General features: G+C 45.3%; 1 protein-coding gene across 1 annotated transcript in view; it reads left to right on the top strand.

Moving 5' to 3' along the window:
- The window catches only part of AGBL1 (AGBL carboxypeptidase 1), a 366,216-nt gene that overhangs the window by 237,780 nt on the left and 113,490 nt on the right, over positions 1–14,946 (top strand). The window contains exon 21 of the mRNA XM_043494685.1: positions 4,519–4,682. Coding sequence (XP_043350620.1) covers positions 4,519–4,682 — 164 coding nt within the window. The remainder of the gene's footprint in view (positions 1–4,518; positions 4,683–14,946) is intronic.

Here is a 14,946-nt window from a genome sequence, read left to right as displayed (position 1 = left end):
CACCTGAGAGAAGCCCTTGTCATTCTATAAATGGCAGATTTGTGCTTCTGTTCTCTCTGCTTGAGCCATGCACCTCCATCCTCTTTACTTGGACGTAACCAAAAACTGCCAAAAAGTTATTTTTGAATAAAATAAATAATACATTTAAACTTGTTCAGAGGCACCAAGCACTATCACTGCCTTGTGTTTATAACGCGTGTTTCCTGTGCCTTATCTCTCTGGTTTCTTACTATTATTAATGATTTGTATTCCCATAGCTCAGGGAACGGCAACCTTTGGCACACAGCCCTCCAGGGAACTCTGCTGGCAGGCCGGGACGGTTTGTTTACCTGCCGTGTCTGCAGGTTCAGCCGATCGCAGTTCACACGGGCCGCAGTTCGCCATTCCAGGCCAATGGGAACTGCGGGAAGCGGCGTGGGCAGAGGGATGTGCTGGCCGCCTTTTCCCACAGCCTCCATTGGCGTGGGATGACGAACTGCGGCCAGTGGGAGCTGCGATTGGCCGAACCTGCAGACATGGCAGGTAAACAAACCATCCTGGCCCGCCAGGAGCTTTCCCTGGCGGGCCGCGTGCCAAAGATTGCAGATCCCTGCCATAACTCATTATACCCACACATTTAGTCCCTACCTGGAAAAGTTTACTGTCTAAGAGATTTGCCCAAGGTTTTATAGCAGGTTACTGGGAGAATGGGGAGTGGAACCCAGCTTGTCAGACTCCCAGTTAGTGCTCTGTCCACTAGACCACAGGCTGCTTTCTCTTTGCTTGTTACATTACTGCTTTATTTCAATCGAGCGGGTATTTTTTCTTTTTCTTTGTCTCTTGTGCCTGGTATATTTTTGAGTGCTGTATTATTTCATTTTATTATTGACAACAATAATAATTGCAAATTTGTAGTTTTGTCTCAAACTGGGGAAGGAGCAAGAATTTCAACGTATTTACCATGAAAAGCTGCATTTGCCAGGTCAGCTTTAACCCCAGGTGACATTTGCATGTACTGTATCTGCCAAACCGTAAGTGGTGGTTTTCTCATAGGCTTGACTGGCCTTGTGGGCCTGACAAACCTGGCAAAAGTATTTGCAAGAAGTGCAGTAGTTTATGTGAGAAATCTCTCCTTACTTCCAGCTAGCAGGCACTCTTAGTTCAGAAATAATCACAGCTCGCACTTACAGAAGGCTGCTCAGTCCCCAAGGGTCCTGAAGTGCTTTACAAATCTGACAGACTCTATACAGGGAGAAAGCCCATGAGATCAGAGCTCTGCTGCCTCTAATGGATTAATGGAACTTTCAGGCTCTGTTACCCCTAAGACGTTCAGTAATAATACGTAGTAAACATCCGAGTCCAGAAATAAAAGCTGTATTGGAATGGAGCTCACACCATTCACATGGCTGTTCCTAGGAATGTAAATGGGGGCTTTTGACTATTACTAAGGAAACAATCTTTGGTAATGGAGTTGGGAGCTCATATTAGAGGGGGGGCTACAGAGAGGTTTTATGCTAAGGTAAACCATAGGGTTGATACTGGCAGAGACAGCAAATGTTCAGTGATTGATTCTGCCCTGGATGATAGCCCCCTGAGAATGTTTTGGATGGGGTCAATAAATGCCAAAGTTGAGAGGGAGTTTACAGACACTTTCTCGCTCTTGTATATCTGGGTTTGATTCTGTCCAGCCCTTACAGAGCATACATGGAACTCCCATTGGTTTCATTAAGAATTACATGCAGCTGGTGAATCAGGCCCCAGGATTTGTTTCATTTTAGTTGTTGCATATTTTTTGAGGGAAACCAAAAAAAAAAACCTCACTCCACAACCAGAAATGGTTCAGAGTTTGGTTTCCTCTAGGATCAGTGCCTAAAAGTTTGCATAATGTATTCAAGCATTACAGTCCATTTAGACCCGTAAAGCTGCAATGGAAATATCACTGGAACTGGCTTTCTTGTGAGGCTTCTGGTCTTTCCTTCTTCTGGTTGGATTGGGAAGCTCGTGACAGCCTCCCTGAGAGCTGTAAGCACAAAGATGCCATTTTAAAATGAAAAATACAAGATGTGGGGAAGGGGAGAGTCATCTGAATGGTTCAGTTCAGGGTTAATATGAGTCAATTCTGGTTCTATCTGGATCACTGGCTTTCCAAGGGGAGTAGTGGAGACAAAAAAATCTAACTCGTTTTAAAACTGAGCTTGATAACTTTATGGAGGGATGATATTGGCATGTTGCGTTGCCAACAATGGCATACGGCACACGCAACTGCTATTAGAAAATCTCTCCAGTGGCTATCAATGGGATAGTAGATGGGGAGGGCTCTGAGTGACTACAGAGAATTCTTTCCCAGGTGTGTGTCTGGCGGGTCTCACCCACCTGCTCAGGATCTAACTGATCGCTGTATTTGGGGTGGGGAAGGAATTTCCCTCCAGATCAGATTGGCAGAGACCCTGGCGCGGGGAGGAGGGGTCACTTTCCTCTGCAGCGTTGGGTACAGGTCTCCGGTTTGAACTAAAATAAATGGTGGATTCTCTGTAACTTGAAATCTTGAAGTCAAGATTTGAGAACTTCAGTAACTCAACCAGAGGTTATGGGTCTATTACAGGAGTGGGTGGGTGAGGTTCTGTGGACTGCAATGTAAAGAAGGTCAGACTAGATAATCATGATGGGCCTTTCTGGCCTTAAAGTCTTTGAATCCATGAGATCCTATTTAGGCCCTGATTCAGCAAGGTACTTCAGCATGTGCCTTACTAAGCATCAGAGATATACCATGGAAAACCTTTGTGAATTGGCCTCTGTCATAAATATAAAGGGAAGGGTAACCACCTTTCTACATACAGTGCTATAAAATACCTCCTGGCCAGAGGCAAAACCCTTTCACCTGTAAAGGGTTAAGAAGCTAAGGTAACCTCGCTGGCACTTGACCCAAAATGACCAATGAGGGGACAAGATACTTTCAAATTTGGATGGGGGGGGGAAGGGTTCTGTCTGTCTGTGTGATGCTTTTGCCGGGAACAGATCAGGAATGCAGCCTTACAACTCCTGTAAAGTTAGTAAGTAATATAGCTAGAGCATGCGTTAGATTTTCTTTTGTTTAATGGCTGGTAAAATAAGCTGTATCTTTTTGTAACTTAAGATTTTGCCTAGAGGGAGTCTCTGTATTTTGAATCTGATTACCCTGTAAGGTATTTACCATCCTGATTTTACAGAGGTGACTCTTTTACTTTTTCTTTAATTAAAATTCTTCTTTTAAGAACCTGATTGTTTTTTCATTGTTCTTAAGATCCAAGGGTTTGGGTCTGTGTTCACCTGTACCAATTGGGGAGGATTCTTATCAAGCCTTCCCCAGGAAAGGGGGTGTAGAGCTTGGGGGGATATTTTGGGGGAAGACGTCTCCAAGTGGTCTCTTTCCCTGTTCTTTGTTTAAAACGCTTGGTAGTGGCAGCATACTGTTCAAGGACAAGGCAAAGTTTGTACCTTGGGGAAGTTTTTAACCTAAGATGGTAAGAATAAGCTTAGGGGGTCTTTCATGCAGGTCCCCACATCTGTACCCTAGAGTTCAGATTGGGGAAGGAACCTTGACAGCCTCTGTATGCAAGCTTGACCAGGACTCCTTTGATACTGGATTATCAGTTAGGGTTGCCCAAGAGGAGCCGTTCCACCTTATTCAAAGTCAGAGAGACTTGACAATGTACCAGATTAGCAATGGGTCTGACCCAAACCCTGATCTGCACTGCTTACCAAATCAGATCCAGAGCCTCCCAGACTTTGCAGAGGTTTGCAGTCCAAACCGGGAACTACATCCCGTTATTTCATAACAAGTAGGACTCCCCTGAATTTTGGGGTGTCGAAAATCCAGCTCCACAATTTGGAACAGCAGCCCGCCTCTGCCAGGGAGACACCAGTGTTTAGTAGAAGGGGAAGCCTCTCAGAGGTGTTTGTTGTTTTGTAATTACTTTGTTATTGATTTTTGTAAACGATTCATAATTGTTAAAGACCTTTCCCCCTCCTTCCTTTTCATCTCTGCCACTTCTGACAGCTTACAGTGGCACAGCTCATTTGCCTTCCCATGGCTCAAGGAGACAACTCTTGTTTTAAACAGAGAGGAAGCGTGGTCTAATGTTCTGAGTGCAGGGCTGGGCGTGGAGCCAGGAACTCATGGAGTCTGGTACTTGCTCTTACAGTGACTCACTCTGTAGCCATAGTCAAGTCCTTTGAAGTCTCTGCCTCAGTTTCCCCATCTGTAAAATAGAAGCCAGGGGACCCTGTTAATGACCGTAAATCTCGCTGCAGATGAAAAGACCTGTATGGAGCAAGTGCAAAGTAAAAATAGGTGTTTGCAATCTTTGGCCAATGGAGTGAGCATGTGGGTTCAACATTTTGGGGTATTGCCTAGTTCATTTCATTGTCTTACCTCTAGATTTTCCTACGTGGAGGAATACCCCAGAGAGCGGTAGCCTATATGAGATGGTAACTCTTCCTCCCACCCTGAGCTGGGTGATTCCAGACTCATCACTCAGGGTTTCTGTTTTTCACCGACAGGGCCTGCAGATTGGAACGCGAGAGTTGGAGGAAATGGGAGCCAAGTTCTGCCTGGGACTCCTTGTCCTGCAGCTCAAATCCTTGCCCTGCAGCAAGAAGCTGATGGCTCAGGCAGCAGCTCTGCTGGATCTGGAAGAGGAGATTGCAGACCACTGGGCACAAAGGTCAGAGTGAGAGCATTACTGGGGGTCCTCCCCATGAATAGCCTTGGTTCCACGTGTACACCACCAGCCTCAACCACAGGCTGAGATGCTCATTATAAATGAGGAGACAAGTGATTCCTAAAGAAATCCATGGTGGAGGCATTAGTCCATGAGGTTAGCAGTGCTGCCCTGCCCTACATCCTTCCAACTGGGTAAATTAGGTAGGGAAGGAGATGGTCCTCTCAGACTTTCCACTCGTTTGCCCATCTGTTACATTCATCAGAGTGGCATTGCCCTGAAGGATTCTCCATCTGGGGTAGGTGGGGTGGGTCTCACAAATCCTCTTCCTAGCTGTTTGAGGAGGGGAGACTGTCCCCATCAGAATCTGTTTTCATCACCAATAAAAGGCTCCCTGAAGAGTCTCCCACAAAGAAGTAATTCCCTGAGAGCTGCAGGGAAGGGAATGGGTATTGCATATTCAGAAAGGAGCTCGTCGGCAAGCAATAGAAATTCTAAGCTCGATCCCGGAAGGGGCAAAGTGCCCAAAACTTCCACTGATGGTGCGCCACACTTCAAAGAATTGGACACTCTTAGAGAGTCAGCTTGTGGGTCTGTGACCCACACAGTGAAACCTTGACCCTACTGATTATTTTGGAGAAGCTTCTCTTTTTAAAGTGCTAAATTCTGCTCTGAGTATCGTGGGTGCAATTCCATTGCACTCGATATCAGTGAGGTTGCTTCAGTGTAAGTGAGAGGAGAGTTTGGCATGGATGTATGTCAGAGTATAAAGAACATAAACTCAGGTGTCTGAGGAGATAGGGAGATTTCTATGCAACATTACCATTCTCACTTGCCAATGACATGTGCATGCATCAAACTAATGTTTTTCAAAAAGTGATGGAAAAAGAAAACCCAGTGACTCATACGAGTCGACGCTCCCCTTATGGGTCTTTCGTCAACAGATTCTTTCACTCTCACCAGTGAAAAAGGCAAGTTGTTGTGTAGCAGAAATACCCCAGTAATTTATAGTGGATTTCCAGTCTTCCCCTTCAGGGATACTTAACAGCCATTAGTACCACCTGTTCTCCATGCTGGAGACCGTATTTACAACCTTGTTCATCATTTTTAATGTTTATGGAGGGAGGAATGAAAAAGTCTAAAAAATAGAGATGCTCCTTTGGATTAGTCATGCTCACTTGTACATGTGAACATGAAGCAATTACTGTGTATCCCAAACACTGACTGTGCCACGAACAGCCTTCCGACAAGCAATCAGCGTGTCATTAGAGAGAACCACTCAAGCCTGGCCAGACAGACAGATTCCAGGCATAAATCAAACCCTAACATTGGAACTGGAGCTGCATGAGCCTTCGAGTTAAAATAACTTCTCAAATGGGGAGGAAAAAAATCCAAACACCTACTGAAGCCAGGCAATGAAATAAAGACAATAGGTCAGGTGGAACCGGTTCAGCTAGAACTGATCCTAGCCTTTTGGCCTACAACTAAGTGGAATCTTTTTGAGATGAAAAGATTTAAAATTCTGTTATTTTATTTGCTTGGTTTTATTGTAATGTTCATTCACTTCAGCTCTTTACAGTCTTGGATAAGACTGGAACTGGGTGTACCAAAATAATAGCAAGAAAACTTATTCACACACAGTTATTTCTTATTTAGCAATGTGCAGGGGGTCAGACTAGATGATCACGATGGGCCCTTCTGGCCTTAATGTCTATGAGTTTAAACCAAGTTGTACTGAAAATTTCAACTGATCTTGCAAGTTTCCCATAACACAGGAATCTAGATCCATGTGGGATAAGGACATGAACTGTTAGGTATCTACCCAAGTGGAACCAGTAGTCCCGTTGAAATTTGCCCGGCTTTAGTTAGTATGTCACCATCATTCAGTGATGTAGTGTCATTGGTTGAGAGTGTTAGGCAGAGTGACCCCCTGCAAGTACTCACAGGAACTCTCTGTGAATTTGAGTGGGCAGAATTACGGGCTTAGTGGAATTGTTTGCTAAACGTGTTTGCAAATCAGGTAAGTCACTGAATTTTGAATTCTACCCAGTGGTATGCCATTGGAAGAGCTTGTTGTGGGAATGTGGAGCAGGAACACATGAAACAGGAAGTTTGATAACATATAAAGTTCTTTATAAATGATCAAATGGAAATGGTTGTGCAATGTAGTGATTTCAGGTCAGCACACCAGAATTCATCTGCAGAGTTTATGTGACTAGTTGAGATAACTGCCTCATGCATTCCAGAATATGAGTAGGAACTCTACTGTAAGCAGAATAAAAATGCAGTGTGCAGAATGCACATTGTATACAGGCAGGAAAATAGCTCTTCCTTGGCCTGATATACACTAGCAAAGTTTGCAGGAATGATTTCCCACCAGAGCAGCTTCAGTAGTAGTAGCAATGGAGGAAGCTGCAGTGAAGACAGGGTGCAGGTTTTTTACTGCCCCTGTACTCCAGCCTTACTCAGTGCAGGGTTAGATGACAGTGGTAAGAACATGGGAGTCCTGCCTCAACTAGTATTTCCAGTGTTGCTATTAACAGTGGAGCTGCAGCTATGAAATTTGCTAGTATAGCTACATCCTTTTGGGCTTGCAGAAGAGTAAAGTTTTGGTGGTTTAATACCTATGCTGTAATTGTCTTTTGATTACAACAAAGGTGCATTGCACTCTACGGTCTGTTATACTCTCTGCTACTGAGAGTATAAGTAGGGTGGAGTGAAACTGCCCAAAGTATTTTTGCCCCTTTTGCCAAGTGGTAGTAGATTTTGAGGCCTTGCAGACTGGTTTCCCATTGGAGGAGAAATCAGCCATGCAGAGTCCGGGTATTGTCTGAGTGCAACTGGTTTTATTTATTCCATATACACCAATCCTGGAGCAGGGATGGTTACAAATGGAACATAACCAAACCCCTCTTCCAGAAAAATCAGGAGCAGCGCCAGTGCCGAATTCCCAGGAAGCAACTCTGTCCTAAGAAATGACTGAAAATTTCAAAAGGAAACTACATCACAAAAGGAACAACACGCAACATGTCTCCAAAGACTGTATGCTACTTCCACACTAACAAAATTAACTTGTAAACATGTGTGTAACAGCACTGCCTGGTGATTTCTGCTGAAACAGTTTGCACCTGTGACACTGGAGAATTTTCAAGGATATTTGGGAACTGAGGGATTCTAACCTTGGTGAAAACAACCCATTTTCTTTCAACCCACATAACTTTTGCTGCCAATCAGGTGACATTGTATCCTGAGCTGAATGATGATTTTTGTTCCAAATTTGTTCCAGGACAGTTTTTTATTTTCATGTTTTTTTAAAGACAAGGGATTTATTCCTGGCCTTTTATTTTCACTAGAACTAGCCAAAAATTCAGAATGAGTCTACACAATTTTGTGACATGTCAAAAGAGGATCTGTGAGAACTACACTCTATTACACCCTCTTAAGGAGATAAATACACCCCAAATGAGAAACAAACACCTGATTGTGCAACAACCCATACTCACAATGGTGGGCACTTATTCACTTGCACAGTGTCATTGGAGTCCTTGGGACTACTCCATGAGGGATGGTTCTGCCATCAAGTCCTAAAGTTGCATATATGCACCTATGCACATCTGTATGCACACTCTCATGTATACAGGACTATACCTGTAACTGATATGAGTGGCCATTCAGTGACCCAGGGGTTTACATCCGAGTCACTGGAAACACTGGACTAAGACTCAGGGTTAAGGTAAAGGATTAGCAGCCTTCATTTAATAGCCCTTGCCTTTCTGACTCTGGGATTGCTTAGCTACTCCAGACAAAGTGTTGTGTTTTAGCTCTGGGTCTTGTGTAAAACCCAGGATGGATTATTCAGGGGCTGTGTCTGCTTAATTTGTTCCAAAGAGCTGGAAAGGAGCATAGAGCCATTATGACAGCGCTCAGCACAGATTCATTAGCAACTGGTGAGTTACAGACTAATCCCATTACCACACTGTTACATTTTATGTTCCAGTACAAAGCCCCTTATTTATTCTGGACTTGCCTCTGATTGCACTTGCACCAACTTTCATCAGAGTTACTGGTGTGATTCCTTTGACTTCAGTGTAGTTACTCATGATTTACTCTGGGGTAATGAAGGTCAGATGAGTCTCTACTGGTACCAAAGGAGTTTGATACAATTGGATCTGGGTTTTGTTCCCTCAGCAGTGGCACATCAAGAGGTACATAAAAGAAATCTATATCTAGTCTGTCTCCTGTATACACATTCCTAAAGCACTCATCACTGTACTCAGAATGACAGGGCAAACTATGAAACAAGAAATTAATCCAGCCCTGGGTATAACTCGATCCCAGACTTAATTGATTAAGTGGCTCATCTGAAACTCCTATAGGTCCCAGTTAGTGAAGTCAGATCTTCTAGTCCTCAGAGACGTCTCTGTCCATTTCTTTTATTTTTTAAAACCCTGCAGTTTATCTCCTGCCATTGCCTTTGCTTGGGGTGTCTGGTGTGCTTGGCATGTGAGCCTCTGACAGCAAACATTTCCACCTGTCAGGGCTTATATCTATACATGTCTTTTAATCCTCCCCTTCTCCAAGCTGTCTTTCTTTCCCCACTGCTAGGAAGGGGATGACTGGGAGAGAATAGACTGTTTTTGTGCACTTGATCCAGTTCTGTCAGAATCAGGGGTCAGTAAATTGGAACAAGCCATAGCTGTCCAGTAAGCAAGTTTTCCGATGAAAGGTTGCCATATGAATGTGGGATTTGTCACACCAGATTAGACCATTGGTCCTTTGCATCCAATGTAGTGCCTCCTTGGTAGCCAATGAGTGGCGCTTCAGAGAAAGGTGGAAAGAAACTATACTGGGCCTAGTCAATAGTTTGGTGTAGTACATGGGCCATCAGTAGAAGATGCTGTACTGTGTAATGAGGTGGTGTTTACCCTCTGAGCTTTCCAGACTAACTCCAGGGTTCCTTACTCAAGCTTTACTCAGCCTTTCCTAAGAAAAACCTTCAACTGAAGTCCCTGTGTGTTATACCTGATTAGGGACTAAGGAAAATATGAGTAAGAGCCTTGAGATTTGCTCTGTGTATATGTGATCAGCTTATGCCCTAAAGCATGAGCTTTGGGAGATTCGGTGGAGTAATTCATGTGCAGTAGTGGAGTAGCTAAGGGTAAGTCCCACGTAATGGCAGAATTAATATAAAGCAAATGCCTTGTAAATACATGGTACGGAATCCTCCCCCACTCCCTCGCACCTCTGCCGCCAGCAGCACAAATCAGCTGGACAGTTGCCCTGCTAGGGTAGCCAACGATTACCCCCAACACAATGATTTCCGCCTTGCATGGTACAAACCCATGTAGCAGCTTTGTGCCTTTCCAGACTTTCCCTGTGCCCTATAGTTAGCTCAGACCTTCAGGAGCTCCCAGCTGGGAAGATGAAGTGCCGACACATGCTTCGGACATCATGGTTTTTTGACAATAGGTTTCATGCCTCGTTTGCCGTAAAAGCGATTAGGTTTTAGTCAGTGCTCTGAGTAGCTTTACATTTGTCATGGCCAAAAAGGGGAAGGGAATTGTGACTATTTGCAGCAAGTTCAAGAGAGAAAAAAAAACCTGTTACAATTTTCCACCTTCACCTTCCCTACAATCTAGATGGATGGAGCTGGTCTCCTTTCCCTTCTCCTCCTCCCTCCAGCTCAGGTTTGCAAGTGTTGCATATTTATGGCAGGCATGCCAAGTTATTTTTGTGAGACACTTCTACTATGCCAGGGCTGGCATTTTCAGAGTCAATGAGCCTTTTTGCTAAGTCAGCAATGATTCATCTCATGTTCCTCCATTGTCTCTTACCTTTCTGCAAGGGAGCAACTGTATCCCCCACCCCAAATGGCAATAATTTCTGTCTCTGCTGTTAATGGCAAACAGAAAGCTTAATAATGACACCTGCCCCGGTCCACTTCCAGCTGTGATTTTCTCAGCTCCCATATTCTAGCCAAGAGTGGGCCAGGTTATGCTGGGAGCACAAACACCTTCCCCTGCATCTCCCTACCCAAGGAAAATCCAGGGTGCTGTGGGAAGCTGTTTGTGATTTAGTAGGTAGAGCTCTGTCCTTTAGGGTGACCAGATGTCCTGATTTTTTTTTTAGGAACGGTCCTGATTTTTGGGTCTTTTTCTTACATATTACCTATTTTATCTATTATTCTGTACCTATATTATTAATATAGATACCTATATTATCTATTACCCTCCGCCCCCTGTTCAGATTTTTCACATTTGCTGTCTGGTCACCCTACTGTCCTTTGACCTGTACTGAACTAGTGCATCAGCATGATGATAGGGGGTGCTGGAGGAGGTGCCATCTTTTGACTGAGACATACAACTAAGATCCTGACCATTCAGGGGCGTTAAAGACCCTATGGCATTTTTTATGAGACTAGTTTCTTGACTCTGCATTTTTGGACAAATTCCACTGTGGCTAAATACATTCAGACACCTCCCATCCCCTGAACATCTCTGTAAATAGAGACGTTTCCCTTCATTGCTCAGATGTTGGGTCGATTAGTGCTATACAATTGCCAGTAGCTTTAATTAAATTCAGCGTGAAATGCTGTGCCGTGTAGCTGGTACAGAATTTGTTGTGAAGAGCAGTTTCTTATTTAAAAATATTGGCACAGTTCTTTGCCATGTGAGTTGACCTGAATATATGCTCTGAGCTCCCTGACTACCCTGGCCAGCTAAGGCTGGAAGCACTGGAAAGGCCCCCAGCCACTAGGGCCATGTATTACTCTCCATTAACCTGTCTCCCCAGTAGGAGAGTAATACACTCTTGCCTTATGGGTAGAGCCCTACCAAATTCACAGCTATAAAAAACACGTCATGGAGTGGGACATGTGGTCTTGTGTGCGCTTTTCCCTATGCTATACATATTTCACAGGGGAGACCAGTGTTTCTCAAATTGGGCTCCTGACCCAAAAGGGAGTTGTGGGTGGGGGGTGTCACAAGGTTATTTTAAGGGGCATTATGGTATTGCCTCCCTTACTTATGCACAGCCTTCAGATCTGGGCAGCTGGAGATCAGCGGCAGTTAGCCGGGAACCCAGCTCTGAAGGCAACGCCCTGCCAGCAGCAGCACAGAAGGGTGGCAGTACCATACCATACCATGCCACCCTACTTCTGCACTGCTGCCTTCAGAGCTGTGTGGCCGGAGAGTGGCGGTTGCTGACTGGGGGCCCAGCTCTGCAGGCAGCAGCCTAGAAGTAAGGGTGGCAAAACCATACCATGCCATCCTTACTTCTGCACTGCTGCTGGCCATCGCACTAGAGCTGGGATCCTGGCCAGCAACCACCGTTCACCAGCTGCCCAGCTCTGAAAGCAGCACTGCCACCAGCAGCAGTGCAGAAGTAAGGGTAGCAGTATCGCAACCCTCCCTACAATAACCTTTCAACTCCCCCACAACTCCTTTTTGGGTCAGGACCCCTACAATTACAACCCTGTGAAATGTCATATTTAAATAGCTGAAATCATGAAATTAACGATGTTTAAAATCCTGTGACTGTGAAATTGGCCAAAATGGACCGTGAATTTGGTAGGGCCCTACCTGTTGGATCTGCCACACTGCCGGTCCCTGGCATCCAGGAGAGCAAGCTTGCACCCTGGGTTATTGTATGGCAATGCAATCTGAAATGAGAAGCCATCCCTCCCTCCTGCTCACCCTGTAAACTGCAACATTCCTTTTTTGTATTACAAGAGTCTGGGCCCATTGAATTCTTTGGAAGGTCAGCCAAGCAGCACTGCCTGTAATTAATACAGTTGGTATTCCAACAGACTTCACGTAGGCATCCACTGGTGGTCCATTGTAATACAGCAGCTTTTCCTCCCCTTGCTCATTTTCATATAATCCTATTGATTTTTTTAGATTAGGAAATAACCTGAAAGCTGTGTACCGTCAGTAATTGTCATCAAACACCAGTCCCAGACATGCCAGGGAGCATTCAGATCCTACACACCTTCCCGAGAGGTAATTAATTTATCAAACAACATCTAACAACAAAAAGGAAGGAAATGGAAGAAATCAAAGCTGGGAACTGCAAACTCACATGGAAGCTCTGCTTGCTGATGTGTCTTGATGAGGTTGTTCAAATTACCCATGTGTACAGCTTGACTGGGCTACAGATAGTGAACTCAGATATTTCCAGCAGACATATGGGCTCCACATCACCTTTTCTGCGGTGGACCTGCTGTGAAGCATATTGGTAGGATCTTATCTTACATTTTCATATCGATCACTTGTATCTGTGTCTGCCCTAACTAGTGTAACAATGACGAGAGCTCTGGACCCTCGTGCTTTAGGGCATCAGATGAGGTATAATAGCCATAGCAACCATATAAATGGTCCTAGGCAGATAAATAAAAGCTGATTGCTACCAGGGGTCAGGAAGATTTGGTGACCTCTCGTGAAGGAGTATTACCCAGTGAAGTGCATTATGGGGGATTGTAGCGAAGTGAAGACTCACCAGCACAGTGCCTCCTGCTGGTCATCTTGGGAATTAGCTCTTTCCAGCCTTCGGAACACCCTCTGCAGGCCGGTGTCTCGCCTGCTGCTGGCCCTGTGTCCCTCCCAGATCCCAGTGCCCCTTAACCTCAGGGTTCTGCCCCAACAGTACATCCGCTCTGTGCGTCTCCCCTCCCAGGGGAACCCCAACCCTCTAACACCACCTTGCCGCAGTGGCTTCTGCCAGTCATCATCTAGCCCCCCTCACTGGGGCAAACTGCAGTCCGTAATGGCCACTCATCATTGGCAAGGGGTTAGGGCCTGCTGCCTTTGCCTATTTTCGGGTTGCCCCTCTGCAGCCCCAGAATCTTTTCAGAGGCTTTCCTCAAGGCCTGCAGCCTGAGGGTTTACCAGGCTGGAGCTCCCTTGCCCTATTTCCCCTGCTTTGCTTTGCTTTGCTTTGCTTTGCTTTGCTTTGCTTTGCTTTGCTTTGCTTCCAGGCAGCTAACCCTTTTCACTCTAGGACTAGAGTGGGACTTCTCCAGCTCCTGGCCCACAGCCCCTTTATAGGGCCAGCTGTGGCCTGATTGGGCTGGCCACGCCTGTGGTCAGCTACTCCCTCAGCTGCATTCACTCCTTTTCCCCAGCTGCAGCCCTCTCCAGGGCAGCTTTTAACCTCTCTTCTTCAGGAGTGGGGCAGCTGCCCCACTACAGGAATATATGCTGTCTTTTGAAGCATCCTTCCTAGGCCAGGATAGCACTTTAGATGGAACAGAATGGGTGGCCTTTTCCATCAGGGAAGGATAAGGCATAATGGGCTAAATGGGCCATTGGTGTATTCCAGTGCAGAAGGCGGTGGGATTTCAGACCAAATATACCATTTTTCTTTTCTGCTGTGGAAGGAGGCATGGTAAAGGACTAGGTTGCCTATCTGTCTACCATTGCTAGTGGAGCAGGAGGCATGAGACCAGTTTATGTTGACCAGTGGTGTTTTCTGGTACAGCAAGAATTGACATCGCCTACTAGATGGGCTATTAGACTCTTGCAGTGTTGTAGGAGGCAGGACACCACTTTATCGGTACTATGCTTGTTATTGCTTGGACCCTTTCTTTTCAGCTGCTACAACCACACTCAGAGGAAGGTATAATGGTGAACAGTGGATGCGTGGAATGGAGAGGGAAATCCTCCTGGGTTTTGTAAGGTTGGCATATTCTGGCTGATTGGACATGGTGAGCAGCATGGATAACTACCAGCGACAGACCACAAGGTCTTGGTGCACATGTGTTTGCATGGGGTGCAGTTGAAAATGGAGATGCTTGGATTCCAAGATGGACTCCAGAGGCACGTGATAGTTAGGGGATTGGCAGAGTCGTCACACTGATGTGTATTGGAACAGTTCCCCTGTGGGCACAAGAAATGCTGCAGTGAGGGGGTGTCTAGACAGGAAAGTACTGAGAGGAAACTCACTCCCATCCCCTCCGAAGAAAGCACATTTCTGTGAAATCAAAGAATTTATCCTCCATACTCCCTGAGTAAGTGGTTCTGTTTATTGTTATTGCCATACAGGATGACCTTTAATTTATCCATAGGTCCCAATGGAGTCTCCAGAGAAAGACAATCATGAAAGAGAAAATTAGATTGGTCAAGAGTCTGAGCACCCGCAGTTCCCTGTGGGCTCAAGAGGTAAACATGGAACACTAGGGATGGCACAACATTTTGATTTGGTTTTGAGACATTTCAGCATACAGGATTGCCAGTTCCAGGGCTCAGGCCATGAGCCCAATGTCAGAAGA

The sequence above is a fragment of the Dermochelys coriacea genome, chromosome 10, assembly GCF_009764565.3.
Source record: "Dermochelys coriacea isolate rDerCor1 chromosome 10, rDerCor1.pri.v4, whole genome shotgun sequence".
NCBI classification, from domain to species: Eukaryota; Metazoa; Chordata; order Testudines; family Dermochelyidae; genus Dermochelys; species Dermochelys coriacea.
Note: the sequence above shows the minus strand (reverse complement) of the source record. Positions and strands in the feature narration are given on the sequence as shown.